We start from the raw sequence: 22,019 nt of genomic DNA on the forward strand, positions 1-22,019 counted from the left end.
GTTCCATTTAAAACTTGCAGGTGGCAGGTAGTCACCCGACTTCATCGTTCTACGCATAGCTAAGTAAGACTAGGCATATACGAATTTAAAACTGGTAATATGGTAAATATGGAATAACAAGGTTGGTAATGCACCAATTAGGCTCTTACTTAACTCCTAATCACTTAATGCAGTAACAGAAAGCAAAAGCAAAATTAATTTGTAAAACACAAGGTAGGGTTGTATGCATCCGGGGCTTGCCTTCGTTGACGGAAAAGTCCGGTTCCTACGACGTTTCACAAGTATTCGATCCGACCTCAACAGACGGATTAACCTCCTCACCAACTTGATTAACTACCACGTTTTCACCTTCGTTCACTACACGTAATAACAATGCCATGTTTAACATGATGCGGAATACGAAACATGATGCTTGACGATGGATGAAAAATTAATAATTTGAATACAACTTTCCTTCGCGGTACAGTTGCAAGTCAAACAGACTAAATCTTTTTCGTAACACATACATCAATTGCCAAGGATCATTATCAACTAATGACCCAAGGTCATCACTCAATCCAAAATTTCAAACAAAACCTAAATCATTAAAGGTTACTATTTGCTTTTATGAATTAATTATTTCATTCAAAATTATGAAATAAATCAACTTATTCTAATTGAACCCAAAATTTTGGTACATGTTCATTACATGATAAGTAAGTGGCAAAACAAATTTCATAATTTTTGGACAATTAAATAAGTCTAGAAAAATCATAGAAATCCATTTATTAATAAATTGAGCAATTTTTATCACATTCAAAAAGTGCTGAAAACATTATTTCATATTTTTCTTAAATACTATACATCACAGAGAAGTCACACAAAAATTTTCATAATTTTTGGAGCTCTAAATAAATCTACACAAAAATAACAAATTACAACACTATTCAATCATATCTGAAAAAGGAAAATTTTATTTTCAAACCACCTGCTCACACAAACAACTCGGAAAAGAACCTGGAGCTCACACAAACAACTTGGAAAAGAACCTAGAGAACCTGGAGCTCACACAAACAACTCAGAAAAGAGCCTAGAGCTCACACAAACAACTCAGAAAAGAACCTGGAGCTCACACAAACAACTCGGAAAGAACCTAGAGCTCACACAAACAACTCGAAAAGAACCTAGAGCTCACACAAACAACTCAGAAAAGAACCTAGAGCTCACACAAACAACTCGGAAAGAACCTAGAGCTCACACAAACAACTCGGAAAGAACCTAGAGCTCACACAAACAACTCGGAAAAGAACCTGAAGCTCACATAAACAACTCGGAAAGAACCAGGAGCTCACATAAACAACTCAAAAAGAACCTGGAGCTCACACAAACAACTCGGAAAGAACCAGGAGCTCACCCCAAATGCACTGGAGCATAAAGCTAGATCGGAAGAGCAACTGATGAGTGGTTCGACGTGCATAGGAAGCACTAGTAGCTCACCCCGAGCTCGATGGAGCAAAGAACGAGCCAGAGAAGCAACGTTGAAGCAGGTCGACGATCCGAGCAACCACGGCGGAGCAAAACATCGACGGTGGCGGTACTCCAGCGACTGCGGTGGACAAAACGGAGAGCGCTGGCCACGATGGCGCAAGCACAACGGTGAGGTTGCCGGCCACGAGGAAGAAAGGCGTGCACAGCGGGTTCCCAGTGGAATCAGGCACCAAGACTCGGTTGGCTAGGTGTGCAAGGAGTAGGCGGAGCTGGAACAAGCTTTACCGAAATGGTGGAGGCACTGCGGCGACGGCAAACGCACGATAGAGCAGTGGCGATGGCGACTGGAAAACAGAGGAGGAGAGTGGTGAAAAACAGCGACGGTGAAGTCCTTATAGAGCGGCTCAGAAACAAGGAGAAGCCACGCAGGAACCTTTCCCATGCCAGCGCGAAGCCAAGGGCGGCCACCGTCGCGTCTGGAAGCAGAAGGAAGACCGTAGACGGTGAGTTGGCTTCCACGGTTACTGTTCATCAAAATTACCAAAACTGCCATTCGATTTAAAAATCTAAATTACTCCCAAATTTATGTAACAACTCAAAAATCTCCAAAAATAAAAGTTGCTCCAAATTTAAAGTTCTACAACTTTGATTTTATAACCACCCCCTAATTCGGTCTACATTTTAAAATGCAAATTTGAATTCAAAAAGGGAACATTTAAAGAATCACGCCTTTTCAAATTACTTCAAATTTTTCATAACAACTTTGAAATCTCCAAAAACAAACTTTGTACAACTCAACAAGCTCTACACTTTTGCTTTTAGGCTCAACCCCAAAATATACTTAGATTTTGAAATGGATTTTTAGGGTAGGATTTAAATGCTGAAAATCAGGGTTTTCTCGAAAAATTCAAAATCCAAACAAACTTTGAACTTGAGTCAAACAATACAATTCAACACATACCACATGAATATAAACTTGTTTTAGTGTATGCATCTCAAAGTTTTTTAATATGACCAATTGCCTTGCAATGCATATGATGATATGGCAGTTTTAGTATTTTAAACACCCGGGGTGTTACACAAACTGTCATACATTGTGGACGATGTAGTGATAGTTTGCTTTGAGCTTTTCCATGAAATAGCTCCCCTTTGCGAGATGATAGAAAATCCACGTCTGGATATATATTCACTCTCGCATAATCAGAATCTGAATATCCCACTATGTGGAGTCAATTAGATCTTCTATACGTCATCATGAGGCCTTTCATTCCTTGCAAATAACGCAAGACTTTCTTTATCAATTTTAGTATTCTATTCCAGAATTGCTCTAGAATCTGCCAAGTAAAAACCCGGTAAGAAATGCCAAGTCAGGGCATGTACATACTTGAGCATGTTGCAAGCTTCCGACAGCTGAAGCATATGGAACCACTTTCATTTGATTGAGCTCATATTGGTTCCTGGGGCATTGAAAATCCCCATATCTGTCGCCCTTGACTATAGGAGCAGGTGAGGGACTACATTTGTGCATACTGTATTTCTTTAAGATTCTTTCTATGTATGCCTTTTGTGACAGTCCTAATACCCCTTTTCTTCTATCTCGGTGAATCTCGATCCCTAGAACGAACAAGACTTCACCAAGATCTTTCATATCAAGTTTTGAGGACAAAACTTCTTTGTCTCCTATAGTAGACTGACATCACTACTAACAAGTAAGATATCATCCACATACAGGACAAGGAAGATAAACTTCCCATTCTTAAACTTTGCATAGACACAATTGTCCTCTACATTCTCTTTAAACCTGAAATTCTTTATTGTCTAATCAAACTTCAATTACCACTGTCTTAAAGCTTGTTTTAATCCATAAATGGATTTCTTTAGGCAGCATCTCATTCGTTCTTTTCCTTCCATGACAAACTTTTCAGTTGTGCCATGTAAACATTTTCCTCTAAGTCCTCGTTGAGGAATGACGTCTTTACATCCATCTGATGTAATTCTAAATCGTAATGTGCCACTAATGCCATTATGATTCTGAAGGAAACTTTATATGAGATTGGAGAAAGGTCTCATTGTAATCAATCCCTTCTCTTTGCATAAAGCCTTTTACCACAAGTCACGCTTTATATGTCTCTATATTCCCTTGAGAGTCAAGTTTTGTTCTGTAGACCCATTTACAGCCTACTGTTTTGGCTCCTTTAGGAATTATTTCTAAATCCCAAACTTTATTTGCATTCATTGATTTCATTTCATCTTCTATGGCCTCAAGCCACTTTGATGAATGATCACTTCTCATGGCTTCTTCAAATGAGGTGGGATCATCCTCCATTTGAAATTCCTTAGTGTTGTACACTTCATAATCAGCTGGAATAGCTGATTTTCTAACTCTTTGAGACCTTCTAGGGGCCTTCACATTTGGCACATCTTCTGTTTGAGGCTGCTGTTGCTCCCCCTCATGTGTGGCAATAGGTTCTATATGATCCTAAAGAACAGGTTCCTCATCGTCATTCATTGTTGCCACAGGTGGGACAACAACAGGTGCTGACACCACAGTATCTAGCACTGTCGGTGCAGCTATAGCAGGTAGTGAGAAAAATGGCTCATGAATCATTGGAGTGGGCGCTTATGCCCGCTTCACTTCAAGGTCAATTTCTCGAGCTACCATGCTCCCCCTCATCAATTCGTCCTCTAGGAAGACAGCGTGTCTTGTTTCCACAAACTTTGTATGTCTCTCTGGACAGTGGAAAACAAAAACCTTTTGATTTTTCTGGGTAGCCAAACAAATGGTAACTTACTGTTTTGGGATCTAACTTCCCAATGTTTGGGTTAAATACTTTAGCCTCAGCAGGGCTCCCCCACACACACGCAAGTGGTTTAGTGAGGGTACTCTTTCTGTCCACAACTCATATGGTGTTTTGGGCACCGACTTTCTTGATACTCTATTGAGAATATGAATGACGGTTTTAACGCCTCCATTCACAGGCTCAACTGTAAAGTGGAGTAACTTATCATACTGCGCACAATATCCATTAGTGTACGATTGATTCTTTTAGATACTCTATTCTGCTGAGGTTCGCCCTGTGTAGAATACTGGGCTACTATGCCATTCTTTTAGGGTATGCCGACCGTAGTACTCTCCCACGGTCAGACCTGACTATCTTAATCTTTAATATCTTAAATTTATCCAATGCTTCTGTTCTTTTTTTGATTGGATAAATATAGTCATAATGGGAGTAATCATTTGTGAATGTTATGAATGAATCATAACCATCCACACTCTTTACAGGAAACTGACCACAGATATATGTGTGAATAATCTATAAAATTCCTACGCTTCGTTTGTCATCTTTCTTACTTTTCTTTATATACTTTCCTTTTATGCATTCTGTGCATTGTTTTAAATCTGAGAGCTCTAATGGAGGAAGAATATCATTCTTAACTTGTCTTTCTATTCTCCCCTCGAAATATGGCCTAAACGACAGTGCCATAATTTCGACAACGCATCGTGAGCTCTCTTATGCCACCATTTCCAGAGTGAACATCTCTGTCACCAGCTGCTTTATCAGCTGGGTAGCATATGTCTTTGAAGAGCCTAGTGAACTGACTCTTTATTCTATCGAGGTACTCGGTGACCGTGTCACACTCTGGGATTAGCCACAATTGTAGGTTCAATCATGTTCTTTATCACAGCCAAACATTTTTTATTGGCAGTGACCCACTTTCTATGCTCAAAAGTCATAGGACTATCTTTTGGGATTCAAAATCCCTCTCTTTAGTTGCCCAAGTGGCATCATTCTCTTTTGTCTCCCTCACCAGTGTCACAAACTCAGTGGAAAACGGTGAGTTGACTACCCAGTCCACCTTAGACAAGATGAAAACCAGGTCAAAACTTTTCTTAACATAAAATAACACCATTTGCATGCCTTGATTCCAACGTTGGTCAAAATCAAAACATACAATTATTCTTATACACTAATTCTACATTACCGTTGGGCAAAAATAGAATTAATACATAAATCTTTAACTTTCACAATTGTTCTTACACACTAATTCTACATCACCGTTGGGCAGAAGTAGAATTAATGCATAAATCATTAAAATTTATAACTCTTCTTATATACTAATTCTACATCACCGTTGGGCAGAAGTAGAATTAATGCATAAATCATTAAAATTATCAACTTTTCTTATACACTAATTCTACATCACCGTTGGACAGAAGTAGAATTAATGCATAAATCATTAAAATTACGATATTGTTATTAACAATGTTGGTCAGAAAATAACAATATCATAATCACGTCAAATCTCTTTTTCTCCAATTAAATACCACATTGGTTCAAAAATAACTGGAGAATCAACATTTTCTTTAGCAGCGGAAAAAATCTCTTTTTCTCCAATTAAATATCACATTGATTCAAAATAACTGGAGAATAAACAACTTCTTTAGCAGCGGAAAAACTTTCACTCAATTTCTTGAATTTTACCCACAGGAAAAAATTACTTTTTCTATTTTTCTTTTGAGCTATTTTTCATTTTCCAGAAATTAGCAATTACTGGAAAAGAAAAAAAATCAAAAACTGATCTGGATTCTTTCACTGTTTTTGGCCCAACCGGCAAAGCGGCCCACGGCCCACGTCCGCGCGCTCCCCCCGCGCCCAGGCTGCAACCTGGGCCTGGGCCGAGAATTCGGCCTCGCGCGCTCGCCCGCCTGGGCCGCGACGCTGGCCCATGCATTTGGCGCCGTTGGAGCCGATTGGACGGCTGCGCGGCGTCTTCGGGCGAACAAAACCGCCCCCCCGGCCGTGGTCCCCGAACCCTAGCTCCATTCAGTTCCGCCTGCTTCTCTCTCTTCGCTTTCTCTTTCGCCGCTCTCCTCTCCTCTCAGCGCAGCCACAGCGAGACACCGAGAGTGAGCAGCGAGCGAGGACCGGTAGAGCCATGGCGCCGTCGCCGGCCCCCTCGCCGGTGCGCGTGCTCCCCAACGGGTGAGCACGCCGCCGTCGAGCGGTCTGGCCACGGTGCCCCCTTGGCCGAGCCCGGCGAGGAGCCGCCCCCGGCTCGGCCCTTCTTCTCCCGCACCGGCGAAGGGTTTTCCCGACGCACGGCGAGGTTGGTCCATTCCCCCTTCCCTTTCTCCTTTCCCATCCCCTTCTTCTTTTCGATTTGGACGGTGTTCTTCTCTTTTCCGAACTAGTGGATGGGAATAGGGTTTAGATCTAGGGTTAGGGTTCGATAACCGACCTACCCCTTTTCCTTTCTCTGATTTGAGTTTTCTTTTCTCTTATCCGAACTGATGTGGGGAATTAGGGTTTGGATCTAGGGTTCCTTTTCTTCTTCCCCTTCGGATCTGAGCGGGTCTAGGCCGAATCCCACTTCTTTCTTTTCTTTTCGCTTGTTCACCCGAAAAGGGGATCTAGGGTTAGGGTTCGGTTTTCTTTTGATTTCTTTTCTTTTCTTATTTGTACCGAATCCCTCTTTTCCCCTTCCTCGTCGCGAGTTAGGGTTAAGGTACTTTTGAACCTTTCCCCTTTCTGTTCACTGTTGTTTCACCCGATTAGGGTTAGGGTTGGGATTCTTAAGATCCTTTTCCCCTTTCTGTTCTCTGATCCGAACAAGGATCTGTTCTTTTCTTGTTGCGCGCCGGTGAGGACGGCGGTGCTCTTCTTCCCCCCCCCCCCCCCACGCGGTGGCGATGGTGATCGGTAGACAGTAACGTCCGCCACCCCGGTCTCTTTTCAGTTTTGCTTTTACCTGGTTAGGGTTAGGGTTACACAGAGGCAACCTAGCTCTGGTACCATTGTTAGTATCGAATGTGTACCTTTGTGTAACCCGTAGATCCGGGGATGACCTCTTCCTTTAGGGTTCCTCTAGTCGCTCTGGGACAGTAGCGTCGTGACCTCACGGACACCGGTGCCGAGGCAGCCCCGGCTCGGTGGCGAGGTACAGTGGTGGCGGCGGTAACGCTGCAGGGGTGACGACGGAGACCCTGCAGGCGTGACGGTGAGGTTGGTGGGCACATCCCGTCGCTGGCAGCACCTCTTTAGGATCGGATTAGGGTTTTCTATGGGTGGGATGGCGGCTCCAGTGAACCTCGTAGACCGAGCCTTGATCCCCACCTTCTTTTTATGTGTGCTGTGCGACAGAGGCCCACCAACCGTATTAGGGTTGGGCTCCCCCGATCAGGGAGCAGAAACAAGGACCCAATAGGCCAGCTTATTGGTGGAGATCAACTAACATGTATAGCTTGCTATGGCCTCCGTAGTAGTATACACGTTGACTTAAAAAATAGCACTTGCTACTTCAACCAACATGGAGCCTATGTGGCTACGTGATAGGAGGGGATATTCATTTTACCATCCGTCTCCGTTCCTGCTGCTCCTACAGTCGGAATCCTTCTCTTTCCCTGGCACCGGTTCGGATTCGGCTGCAAGCGAAGGCCCCAATAAAACCAGAGGAAAAGGTGCCCCGTTCTACAAACAATCAGCGCGATCGCCGATCGGCCAACAAAAGCCAGCGAGAGAAGTAGAGAACCTTGCGTACTCATCGGCCGGAAAAGCGACCATGGGCCGGTTCACATCAAAGCTGGTTCTGCTTGGGATCTTGCTCGCCGTCCTGCTGCTCCTGCCGTGCACCGCCGTGGCCGCCGTAGCCAAGGCCATCGACGCATCGAACAGCCAGCGCCTGGACCTGCCCGACGCGCTGGTTGGCCCCGAGAGCGTCGCGTTCGACGGCCACGGCGCCGGACCATACGTCAGCATCTCCGACGGCCGCATCCTCAAGTACGGTGGCGAAGGAGCTGGCTGGAGCACGTTCACGTACAGCCCGAGCTACACCAAGAACAACTGCGACGCGCCGTCTGAGCTCCCGCCGGTCGCCACGGAGAGCTCGTGCGGCCGGCCGCTGGGCCTTCGTTTCCACCGCAACTCCGGCAACCTATACGTCGCGGATGCATACATGGGGCTCATGCGGGTGGGACCGGACGGCGGGGACGCGACCGTGCTTGCCACGGAGGCCGGCGGCGAGCCGTTCCGCTTCACCAATGGGGTGGACATCGACCAGGTCACCGGCGATGTTTACTTTACTGATAGCAGCAAGACGTACCCGCGGTCACAGCACCAGATGGTGACCGCGTCCGGGGACTCCACGGGGCGCATCATGAAGTACAGTCCGCGCACCAACCAGGTCACCGTGCTCCAGTCCGGCGTGACCTACCCTAACGGCATCGCCATCAGCGAGGACAGGACCCACCTCGTCGTCGCGCTCACCGGACCTTGCAAGCTGCTAAGGTATTGGATCCGTGGGCCCAACGCAAACACATCCGAGATATTCGCAGACCTACCAGGATACCCGGACAACGTGAGGCCCGACGGGAATGGAGGCTACTGGGTTGCCCTGCACCGAGAGAAAAATGAGCTCCCGTATCCGCTCGGCGCGAACAAGCACTTGGTCGCCATCAGGATTGGTGCTCAAGGTGAAAAGCTCCAAGAAATGACGGGCCCTAAGAACGTTAGGCCAACCGAGGCGGTGGAAAGACAAGATGGCAAAATATATCTTGGATCTGTAGAGTTGTCTTATGTTAGCATTGTTAGCACTCAGGATTATAGCTAAGGTTTAAGATGTAAGGATTTGATATGTTGTATTTCGAGCACTATATTATAGACGACCTTTTATTATTGTTTGCTTGTCTTTATTAATAAATAAAAGTTTGCACTATACTTATGTTAAATTGTCAATTTTGATACGTTGAATACATACTTCCGGTCGTCCGGCCGTGCACACCTTATTCTTATTTTATCTTAAGCACGGATCATACATGCGCGCGTACGATGGATGACAATATAGCGTGTATCAAGCCTACAAATTTTACCAAATAGTGAAAACAATAGCGATAGGTCAAATTTATAATTGAATTGTCTGGTCTCGTTGATTGGCTGCCGGATGGATGGCATGTGCATGTTAGTTCTAACAAGCTTGATTCGTAGAAGCCTGACCAAAATACCAAAGCCTGGCCTGGCCTGGCCTTATCAAACACACACACACACGTACTGCTCTTATCTATATCAATATTTGTATTTTGTATCTATATCTTCTCTATCTATAATATAATATACTAAGTGTGAAGCGTTTCATGGTCCGTCCGCTCCCACGGCGCCCCTGCGTCCGATTGTTTTCCGTGCGCCGAGTCCTGCCCTTCCATCCGTCAACCCCTGCTCGGTCCATCCGCTCGTCACCACCCGACTGCCCTAGACCACATCGCTTGCCGCAGGCCCGTCTACCACAGAACGATATCGTAGGCTTCAAACAATCCGACCCTGAATTAAATCAAGTCCAACACAAACCAAATCGTGGTGGTGCAAGAGGACTGTATTGAGGCCATCATCCAAGCTGGAAGTTGAATAGACCAGCTGGACACGTTGCCACGTCGGAGACCAGCTGGTTGAGCTTGAAGACGACCTGGAAGTTGACCTCCTTGCTCCGGCGCAGGGCCTCCGCCGTCACCGCCGCGTCGGCACAGGGGAGGATGTCGTCCAGCGCCGTGTGGCTCTGCCCCTGCGGCTGGACCACCCAGTCCATGGCCACGCAGGTGCCTCCTATCACGCTGAACACATGGCCAAATTCAATGGTCGCAGCATGCTCGGTTAACTTGTAAATACGTACGTTTCCGAGAGAAAAAAAACTTGTAAATACGTTCAATAAAAAAATGTACTGTATATAACAGCAAGCATTTGAAATAAGTTTTAAAATTTGGACGAAATGGAACAAAGACATCCAGATTTGCTCAAAATCGTTCTAAATCCAACCATAACAGGTGGCAACAGCTTACTTGTGCAGAAGGAAAAGTGCCGGACAGTATTAGTGTCCCAGGACTTGTTTAGATTGAGGTTGGGAATCAGTATTTGGCACTGTAGCACTTTCGTTTGTATTTGATAATTATTGTCTAATCATGGTCTAACTAGGCTCAAAAGATTCGTCTCACAATTTACAATCAAACTGTGTAATTAATTATTTTTTTATCTACATTTAATACTCTATGCATGTGTCCAAAGATTTAATGTGATGGAGAGAGAGTGAAAAAAACTTGCAATCTAAACTAGGCCCCAGTGAATATGATCCGTCCAAGAAACACCACTCTGCCAAAATACAGCAACTGAACATTAGCACGCCAATATAATCTCTGAAAGAACGCGTTCCATCAACTACGGTCAGAATTGGATGTGTATGTTCCTGTATGCTGTGGTAATGTGCTTACATGGACACAAGCGACTTCTTGCCGGTAAACGCGAACACTGCAACAAACTGTTGAGAGAAATTGCGTAAGAATCTGTAAAATAAATGATGTTGTAATTTCAAAAGAAGGTAAAGTAAATAAGTACTAGCGCATATATATTTTTTTCTTCTTTTGAAGACTTGGCCCCGTTCGGCTCGCTGAATCTTGGCTGAAATTGGCTGAAAAATACTGTTCTGGTTGAAATGTTGTGAGAGAAAAATACTATTTCGATAAAAAAAAAAGCCAAACCAGCCGGATATAAGGTAAGCCGAACGGAGCTCAATAAGAGCAATTTATACTCACCGGAGCCCAGAAGCACGAGGACCAGCATCACGGCCACGACGCCAATCATGACCTTCCTTCTGCAATCACGTAAACCAAACAACCGATCAAGATCATCCATAGATGGTGTCACGAGTTCATCTCGCGCCCAACCCATCAAGAACCATGCTCAACATTCGGAGATCAGCATCAGTCCCAGTTACAGTGGTACCCTTGGCAGCAGCTGACTTCTTCTTGAGCACTGAATTGGAGGCAGGTGCTTTTGTTGCTACTCGCACATAGCTGAATCCTAACCCACGACCAGATGGATCTCCAACACCAGTGATTTCTAATCTTTCTATATTTTCTCTGTCCTGCCCGCATCCAAGGAAATTTGATTAAAATCAGGAACATGTATACCAAGAAACTAGGGAGCAAGGAAAATTAGCATCATATATCTTTACATTTCACATTTAGAAAAAACACACAGATAGACATGCATTCGAACATACATAACCCAACCAAACTAGGACTGCCATCCTATAACTTACTGTCATGTTTCTCCCACTTTCTCAATTCTCTTCTCTCCTCTACTTAGTGTCATGTTTCTCCCACTTTTAACACACCTCACCTTAATCAATCTTAATTCTCTAACCTCCCATCTATCTTGCTGGGTACTAGACACACCCACTTTCTGATATACAGGACAATGGAGGTCGAAAACCGGTGGGTTATATGGTTTGTTGGTTTATCGGAGAGCATATATCCTACCAGTGTCAGACTGGCAGTTATACACCCAAACAAATATATTGTAGTTTAATTTAATAAAATCACCAAAGTTCAAAACCTTTTTTTTTGAAAAAACACACCAAGAAAACTGAATCTGGCTCACTACAGGACACAAATTTGTTCAACCTTTAAGCAGATGGAATCGCTATGGCTTCTCCAGAGCTTAATTTATAATTCTGGTAATGCTAGATCTCTATTACTTCTCCAGTAGCTCAGCCCAAATGGAATCAAAAGTACCCATCCCACGACGACTTATTTATCCCAGTGGGCTGAGGGGAATCGCCATGGACTCAGGCTGGGTTTTCTGGACCATGTCACTGTTGTCCCTCGGCTGCCCTGCACAGGTAAGCAGTAAGCTTACTAGCATACTCACTTAATATAGCTAGAGGTATAAGAAGATATTAATAACAGCTCACACACACAGCACAAGCCCAACACTGACTGAAAGCTTTGCTTCTGGATGTGGCAAACTGAACTGCCTCTTTACTGAGTTGCAGTGGGAAACTATATATACAAGTCTACACATCTAATTCTATTACACAGACATGTCAGACTACCATGCTGCTACAGTGACTAGATGTGACAGCAGGTCTGACTTTGGCGTCTGCCCCTGCCGCAGCTACAGTGCAGCAGCAAGAGAGCCCTTTCGGCGCCTGCCCCTGCCGCGCGTACAGAGGGAGAGCAGCAGATTACTTTACAATTTTTCTCCTAATCCTGCTGCTGACCCTAGAACCTCCACCATGCCAATCATCTTCTTCAGTTCCGTGAACCGAAGACGGCCGAAGCGGCTTAGGTGAGGACGTCCTCGAGTTGCCGACCAATTTCGACAAACTCGATGACGATCTGCCCTCCATCAATACAGTCCCTGAGGAAGTGGAACTTGACGTCGATGTGCTTGCTCCAATCGTAGAGAACCAGATTCTTTGCGAGGGCGATGGTGGGCTGGTTGTCCACCATCAGTGCTGGTAGGTGAGCTTCGACACCGGTCAGCTCGCTCAGCAGCCGGCGCAGCCACACAGCTTGGTACTCTGCCTCACACGTGGACAGCGCCACCACCTTCTGTTTCAGCGATAGCCATGAGATTGGAGCTGACCTGAGGAAGACGAGCACGCCAGAGGTGCTCCGCCGTCCATCGATGTCCCCCGCCATGTCTGCATCGCTGAACATAGTGAGCTTGCAGCCCACTTCTGTCGGTCTTGGAGAAGACGATCACCTGATCCACCGTCCCTTTGACGTAGCGCAGTTGCCGCTTCACCGTGGCCCAGTGATCCTCTCGGGGATCCTCCATGAAGCGGCTGACGTAGCCTACGGCGAACACAATGTCCGGCCTCGTGTGGACTAGGTAGTGCAGACCGCCGACGATGCTCTAGTAGAGTGTTGCATCTACTTTCGCTGCGGTACTGGCCTTCGTCAGCTTTCGCCGCTCCTCCATCGGAGTCACGCACGGCTTGCACTCAGACATGCCGCTCCGCTCCAATAGCTTCGAGGCGTACGCGCTCTGACCGAGCATGAGCACCTCCTTCCCCTGTTTCACCTCGATGCCAAGGTAGTAGGAGAGCGCGTTGAGATCGCTCATTCGAAAACGAGCCGCCATCTCGCGCTTGAAGCTATTGATGTCCTCCGCACGCATGTCAATGACGGCCAAGTCGTCCACATACACATCGACGACGAGCTCCTCCTTCCCCATCGTCGCGTGTAGAGCGCATGCTCGGTTGCGTACCGTGTGAACCCAAGCTCACCCAGTGTGGCGTCAAGCTTGGTGTTCCACGCTCGCAGGGCCTGCCGCAGCCCGTAGAGCGCCTTGCACAGTCGAAGCACCCTGTGCTCTGCTCCCTTGATGGCAAAACCTAGAGGTTGCCTGACGAAGACCATCTCCGCTAGCTCGCCATTGTGGAAGGCCGATTTTATGTCCAGGTGATGGATGCGCCCGTCCTTCGCTGCTGCCAAAGCCAGCAGCAGTCGGATAGACTCCATGCGCGCTATCGGTGCAAAGACTTCCTTGAATTCAATGCCCTCACGCTGGACAAAGCCTCGGGCGATGAGGCGCGCCTTGTGCTTGACAATGGCACCGCGCTCGTCCCACTTGACCTTGTACACCCACTTCAGGCCGATCGGACGGTATCCTAGAGGTGGATCGACGAGCTTCCAAGTCTCATTTTCCTTGATCACCTTCATCTCCTCTAGCATCGCCCGTCACCAATTTGCATCGCGCTCGGCCAGCGCGAACGTGGGTGTTTCCTCTGCACTGACGAGAAGCAGCTCTGGGTCATTGAGTAGCCGACCCGCCAAACCTAAGGACCCTATGTCGCCGACGATGTCATCCATCCTATGGAACTGCACCTCCTCACCGTCGTGGAAGGCATCCTCGAACTCGGTGATGTCGCTTGGAGGTGAGGCAAACTCGATCGGTGTCGATGGAGTCCTCTGTTCCACCGAAGTGGTCGGCACAACACCTGGAGTGCTCGGCACCATGGCTGTAGTGCTTGGCACTACTCCAGGACCGCTCGTCACCACTCTTGGAGTGGTTGGTACCACCTGCAGGAGTGGTCAGCACCAGTCTTGGAGTGGTCGGCACCACTGCAAGGACCTCTCGGCTTCGCTATGGGAGCGTTCGGCACCCGTCCTGGAGTGATCGGCACCACTGCAGGACCGCTCGGCACCTCTACTAGAGTGCTCAGGCACCACCCCAGGAGTGCTCGGCTCTGTTGCTGGAGTGGTCATCACCTCCTAATCAGCGTCTCCACCACCGTGGATGACCAAATGCTCGACAACGAAGGTGGTGGTGAAGCCGCCAGCTTCCCCCGTGCCCGGACTGTCCTAGTCCTAGGCTTACCTTCTCGTCAAACATGACATCGTGTGAGACAACCACCTTGCCTCCGCATGGGTCATAGAGCTGGTACGCCTTAGTACCTTCCTCGTAGCCCAGGAGCACCATCGGCGTGCTCCTGTCTTCCAGCTTGCCGAGGTGAGGCTTGGTGTTTTTCACATGGCCGACGCATCCAAATGTCCTGAGGAAGGACACATTAGGCTTGCGTCCATGCCAAGCCTCTAACGACATCTTACCCTTCAGGGCCTTGGTGGGTGCGTGGTTGAGGATGAACACCGCCGTGGTCACCAGCCTCTCCCCAGAACTTTGTCCGGCATGCTTTTGGTCTTCATCATGGATCGAGCTATGCCGACCACCGTTTGGTTTCGTCGCTCCACCACGCCATTCTGCTATGGCGAGTATGGCGGGGTGTGGTGTCGCACCACACCCTGATTCGCACAGTATGCAGCGAACTCCACTGAAGTGAATTCACCGTCGCGATTAGTCCGCAGCACGCGCAGCTTCTTGCCGCTCTCCGTCTCCGCGCGCGCCTTGAACTTCTTGACCGCTTCTGCTTCCCTGGTCTTGCTGGTCAAAAGCTGCAGCCACATGAACCGGCTGCAGTCATCCACCAGCAAGATGAAGTACTTGCGCCCGCCATGGGTCGTCCGGCGTGATCGGCCCACAGAGGTCACCATGGACCAGCTCGAGGGCCTCCGCTGCGCGGTACTTCGCTGTCTTCAGGAACGACATCCTTCTTTGCTTCCCGACCAGGCAGCTGTCACACAGCTCACCTACGTGCTCGATATGAGGCAGCCTAGTCACTATCTTCTCCAGCCGACCAAGAGCGTCGAAACTGAGATGGCCATACCGGGCATGCCACAGCCATGGCTCCTTCGTGTGCCGTGCAGCCAAGCAGATGGGCTACTCCACCTTCAAGTTGAGTAGGTACAGCCGGTTTCCGGAACCTCTTCACCTTGGCAAGAAGCCGCTGCTCCCAGTCCCTGATTCCCGAGGACGCCGTCCTTGATCAGTACCTCGCTGCCGCGCTCATCTAGCTGGCCAATGCTGATGATGCTTGAAAACATCTACGGGATGTAATATACATCCGTCAGCACGTGGTGCTCAGTCGTTCTGGCACCTGAAGATGATGGTGACACGCCCTCGGATCGCCACCCTTGAGCCGTCACCGAACTTCACCGTGCTGGTCACATTGCCGCGCGTACAGAGGGAGAGCAGCAGATTACTTTACCAGTCACATCCAAAGATCAACAGGTCGAGGGGGGATATTCCATGTAAATCAACATCATTGGAAATGGACTGGGCTCCCATCATTCCTGCTCTCATTCCCTGTACACCCAACAAGACCTAATGTGATCAACAAGGTAAGGCAACCTTCAAACAATAATATCCTCATTATTTAGGTATTTTTGCTTTCAATAGAACTTTCTATAAGGAAAATGTAATCGTAGTCAACTTACTCTGATGGCCCAATTTTTAAAAACATTTCACCCTATATATTTGAAATGTGGGTATGGCATAATAACCAGTGCTTGTGGTCCAAGGTTTGGAGCGACAGCATGCAAGAGCGTTGAAAAGATTTTGCCTTGGTAGATGTTTAGTTATTAGTTGTGATAGTTGTTAGTCGGTTTAGCTGGAGTGTGAATTGTTTAGTGGTTTGGCCGTTTCTTTCTAGTTGGCTTATTGTTTGTTTTTTCTGAGCGGCTAGTTGTGTTGAGTTTGTCCGTGGAGAACTTTTGTTGTTTTAGTAGTTGTGTTTGGGGAGGTGTTGTTGGGTTTTTGGGCCCGGTTTCCCTAAAAAAACTGGGCCAATACTTGTTTCTTTTTCTTCTTCTAATAAAATTTGTGACAAAGCATTTGCCATCCTTTTGTGGAAAAAAAAACTTATCGTCAAGAAACAATTGATTGACACAAGGGCAACAATATTTTGCAGAAACTCACTTTCTGGCATCAATAATCTCCTCAGTTCTTCCTCTGATGGAACCCGAAAATCAGGTCTCTGTGTCCTGAAAAAAATGCCCCTTTGGTCCTTTCTGTAAGGAAGTGCAGGAGAGCATTAAATATGGTTGAATAAGAGTCCAGAATTAAAATATAAAAATTAAAGATAAATAAACTATGAATAACATGTGTGATAGACAGATACCTTCAAATCTGCACAATGTTTCAATTGTTTTTTTCACTATAGCTTCTGTCAGAGGACTTTGTATGGGTAACTCGTCAGCTCGAATCTGAGGAATAACATCAGGCCTCTAGCACGAAACTCATGATAAACATATGCAAGGCCTCTCTCAAGGCACTGAAAGCTTAAAATTATTTACTGTTAGAAAATAGGGAAAACATTCCTGAATTATAATATCTCTCCAGCATTTCTTGCAAAATATTGTTCAAAGCTAACTAGAGAATTCCTGAATCCGAGCTAACTAGGACTGCAAACAAGATTATTTAACCTGTTGATAAAAAGAGAACATATCTCTAGAGAATTTCCTCATTCAAAGCATACCACACAGCAGGGCAAAAAAATTAGACCACAGGACATAATAGTCACTCCAACAAATTGGCATCTCACGTAAAGATGATTAGCACGGTTGAGAACTCAATTGTTTATTTGGGTCAACACTCAACTGTTGGCTTTATTAAGGAAACAATACTTTCAAGCAGAGGCTTTGCATGGTGCTGATATTCACCTCTCGGGAAAAGTGATAGAAGCACAGAAATAGTGGAAGCCTCAAGTGAGAAATTCTTCTCATCAAGTTTGGAGAGGTAAGCCAAAGCCCTGCTTACGTCACCTCTCTGCAATAGCCTCCTAACTAGAGCATTTAGCATACGTGAGTCTGGAGCAGTACCACTCAATTTCATTGCTGAAAACAGACCATCAAACTCCTCTATGTTGCAGCCAAATCACAGGTTTGGGGCTAGATTTTCATTTCATTAGCCTTGCCACAAACCATGGCAGGTTGGGGATACATATAGGGTACCTTGCTTGCAACTTAAGAAAGCTACAACATATTCCAACTACTAATGTAGATGCTCAAGTAGGATAAGATAGATGATAAGGGTGCTAACACAAGCACCAACTACTCTAGATAAAACATCCTAAGTAAATAAGCACAAGACTTATAGCTGTCATTCTCCCCCTAAGTCTTGTGTGGCGTCTTCTAGAGAATTTGAACCATCCTAATCCTGGCACGAAGCTCCTGGAACTTGACCCGCCCAAGGGACTTGGTGAGAAGGTCGGCGAGTTGGTTCTAGGGTGTTGATGTAGCAGGCCTTGATGCTCCCTGAGCAGCTCCTAATAAAGTGGTACTTGATTCGGATATGATTGCTGCGCTCATGGAAGACGGGGTTCTTCGCCAAGGACAAGGCGGACTTGTTGTCCACCCTGAGCTCCACTATTTCTGCAGTTTCTGCCAAGGAGATCGCCTAGCAGCCGAGCCAACCAGAGAGCTTGAGTCGAAGTGGTTGTGGCAGCGATGTACTCCGCCTCGCAACTTGATAGAGCCATTGTTGATATTTATTAACGTGTCACTTGTTTTAAGTAGTCACCCTATGTTGTTGATATTCCTTAGCATCATTTACTAAGTTGTCATCCCTAGTGGTGTTGCCAAAAATGCTTGTTGATACTACCTAGTGCTATTTCTAGAATGACCCTAAGAAGTACTTTAATATTTCATGTGACTAGAAAGAATATATATACATCAAAGGAATCTGCAAGCACACAGATAATTATACCATTGATAGCACTTTACCTGAGAGTATTATACGTATCGTTATTTATATTTTTACCACAGGGAAGATCTGTCATGGACATGCATTGATAACTTATGTTATTGATGGAGAAGTAAACCATAACCAATATTCTACTCACAACAGGGAGTAAGTCAAGAGGTAAATGTATATATGAATAGTGCATAATAATTAATCATTGATTACTCAGAGTACATCCATTCTATGGCATTAGCATGGTTAAGTAGAATATTAGAGGAATAATTCCTAAGTCATTCTTAATTACAAGTCAAAGTATACATTGATTAGTGTAATTACACCTAGTAGTCATGGCTAAGACCAACTTCATATCTACACATAAGGGATATTACTAAGGAAGATTAAGAATAGAGCTTGTCTTCCTTCGTAACTAGATCCTACTTGTATACCTATATTCGGAGAGTGGACTACAAAGGACTCAACGGGAGTGTCACATCCACGATCTACCACATGACCCAGAATATAGGGTGTATTCATAGGTAAACAACGTATAAACACCATGCTTACACAATGTCGACCACTCACCCATGGTACCTTAGAGTGAGCGTTATACGAACTTATGCATAAATATAAGGATAATCTAGCTATACTAAGTATATAATCAAAGTAGACCATGAACATGATAACTAGGAACATAAACGATATGAATAATGTTGTCACAACAATTGTAGCAAACATATAAAAATAATGAGAGATACAAAAGAGAAAGGGTACAAAGATTATACCAAACCATGCTCTTGACACGATCGAGAATCCAAGCGAAGCCTGCTTGCCTCCCTCTAGACCTAGCCTAACTAGCTGTGCCATAGAATATGGTGGAGCTTTGACGATGATTAGGGTTTCTGTCTTCTCTTGAATGCAATGCAATGCTTGAGGGAGGGGGTAGGGGCTTGGTATATATAGACCTAGAGCAGTCAATCCTTAGCCCTTGGATCAAACCGACTTGAATAAATGGTGTAGATAGTAATCTAGGAGGCGGTGGAGAACAAACATAGCAATGGGGGGATGACAGGTGGGCCACAGGGGCCGACCAGCCTACAAGTGGGGCTAGCTAACCCCACATGGCGATGCCTTGCTCTCCAGCTTTGGCGTGGAATCCTCTCATGTCTTCTGGAACCTTCTGGTATCCGTTTCGCTGTGGATAAGCGCGATTAAGTCTGACATCTAGGTCCACCTTGATAGTTTTCTAGATAAACCCAGCAGAAAATACAGATTCACCAAAACTCGTGAAATTTATTAGTTTAAACCCCTAAATCTTTGTTGGTGATTATATTTATGCCCTTATGCATGTTATATTGATGGTTTATAATGTTTATTAACTACCATCAACAAATACCCCCAAGTTTAACCTTTGCTAGTCCCTTAGCAAAGCTAAACTCATTAAATGGATCAGGAGTTTTTAGGATTTTTGAAAACATCGAAGCAACTCCTCAAAAGTACACATGTGTTCAAACAAGAATTCTCCTCTGGATTAGAATGAACCTATCTTTTAAACTTACCTATATTACCTTCAACCATGGGAATTCTTAGCCTTCACTTGGGTCTTGAGCATTTGAAAGACAACGATCAAGTCAAGCACTATGTCTCAAGTTCTTTGCTCAACCATTATTCTAAAGTTTTTATAAGTTTTCAAAATAAAACTCAGAGCTTCCATTGTATGACTCCCTCAAATCTCTCAATATATGTGGTATTTGTGGATCCTTACTAAGACAATATTGATGTTATGCCTTTCTATTTCTGCAACTAAGGCTTATGTGGAGCTCATAGGAGTGGAAAAGCATAAAGAGCGTACTTGTAATACATATATTGTAAATTCAAACCTCGGATCCAAAGAGAGTTGAGTCATACAATCAAATCAAGATGTGCATGCGTGTGAATGTATGGTGGATATATATGATGGCTAACCTAATTCTACTATGCTCTTTGAAAACATATCTCTCTTTTGAAACTTAAAAATAATTTGCAAGAGAACATGGGCTATCTTATTCATCTCTTTCTGTTTTCCCTTTTTCAGGCGGGTAGTCTGAGTAGCCATTGTTTTCAATATCTCGGACACTTGTCATTTTTTTGCTCAACTCTTTTTTCTTTCTTCTTTCTTCTTTTTTTATGAATAACTTTTGCATAGCCCTATGTCTCTTTTATGCAACAAAACTTTTGAGAGATAGCAACAAGAACTTGGGACATTTATTTGGAGTGGAAACCTAACAAGCATGTTTTTGTTTTCACTCCTAGTGTAGGAGTAAAACATTTTTGGGTGGATCTAGATGGAAGGCATGTTTTTGCACCTACCCCTAGTGTAGGAATAGTGCATATGTGGGTGGTGTGTACGTGATCTTGATTTTAAGAGCATGACAAACCTCTCATAAGGGTCAACAAAGCTTGACTAAACTCAATGTAAAACAAGCAGCATATATGTGGAAGTTTTCCTGATCTAAATATCATGTATGGCTTTGGTAGGAATTTAAGCTTTGTCATACAGGAGCTCATTGTCGGAGACCTAATACCGGGGTACCCAGTGAGGTGGAACTAATAACCATCGAACGTTGACACTTCTGGTCAGACAAGAACGCTACTGCGCTTCTTGCCCAAATGACGGAAGATTGGCTTCCACCTCGCCCAGCCCCCGAGGGCTAGACTCTGCCTCGCACGGTGGCTAAGGGCAGGCTTCACCTCACCCAACGTCCGAGGGCGGGCTCCGCCTCGCCCAACCCCCGAGGGCTAGACTTCGCCTCGCCTGATGGCTAAGGGCAGGCTCCGCCTCGCCTGACGTCTGAGGGCAGGCTCCGCTCGTTCAGCAACTGAGGGCTAGCCCTGCCTCACTCGATGTCTGAGGGTAGGCCCCGCCTCAGCCCAATGACTGAGGGCTAGCTCCGCCTTGCCCAACGATTGCACCCTGATCCTTCATAAAGATGAGCACAAGGTACGACAGGACATTCGAGTCAACCGCAGTATCGAGGGCCATGCCCTGTACGCCTATAGGAAGGCACCATCAGGATACGATGGTATGGGCGCTTTAATCCCTTTTCCGACCTAACAGTGCCCGAACAGTGTTGTAGGCACCGACTTTTGTCCCTATAGTGTTGTTGGCACCGCCATCAGCTCTCGGACGCGGATACTAACACAAGCATGCGACAACCACTGTGATCCAAGACAGAATTCACATCACCTATAGTGATGGACGTAGGGTCACTTCTCCGTCTACTCCCCAAAGGGTCATGGCTTGGCCCTCTGACACACTACACCATCCGCCGACTGTAGGATGGGACGCACCCACTTGCTGATAGAGGCTAGGGCACGACCCTATAAGGATTAGTGAACACACCATCCCTAACATAGTTTGCCATGTTAGCAGGTCAGGCACATAGGAAAAGGAAGACCTGGCTCCCCCGAAGGACCTTCTCTACCTTTGGTTTTTTTCCTCTTTCTCCCATCTGTAACCCCTACCCCCCTTGGTCTATAAAAGGGAGGGCAGGGCACCCCACTAAGGGGACCAACTTTTGATCGATTCGTTTTCGACACACAACATACAGCCAAGCAGCAACTGAGCTCTTGGCGTCCTTTCGACCTTTCCATTAGAGACTTGGGACCTATCCCTCTCTCGACCGTTTGTACCCCCTACTATGAACCTTTTTTGGTACTAATAAC

At 45.8% G+C, this 22,019-nt stretch overlaps 1 protein-coding gene across 1 annotated transcript; it reads left to right on the plus strand.

The window, feature by feature from the left end:
* Positions 1–7,952: 7,952 nt before the first annotated feature.
* Positions 7,953–9,092, plus strand: LOC136529942 (protein STRICTOSIDINE SYNTHASE-LIKE 10-like). Its single transcript, XM_066522990.1, has one exon. The coding sequence runs from the start codon at positions 8,029–8,031 to the stop codon at positions 9,073–9,075; it is 1,047 nt and encodes a 348-aa protein (XP_066379087.1). The 5' UTR covers positions 7,953–8,028; the 3' UTR covers positions 9,076–9,092.
* Positions 9,093–22,019: the final 12,927 nt, after the last annotated feature.

Source organism: Miscanthus floridulus, chromosome 19 (genome assembly GCF_019320115.1).
Source record: "Miscanthus floridulus cultivar M001 chromosome 19, ASM1932011v1, whole genome shotgun sequence".
NCBI classification, from domain to species: domain Eukaryota; kingdom Viridiplantae; phylum Streptophyta; class Magnoliopsida; order Poales; family Poaceae; genus Miscanthus; species Miscanthus floridulus.

What these genes read in the sequence shown, in the direction of transcription:
- LOC136529942 (XM_066522990.1), top strand. Translation starts at nt 8,029, where the DNA reads ATGGGCCGGTTCACATCAAAGCTGGTTCTGCTTGGGATCTTGCTCGCC.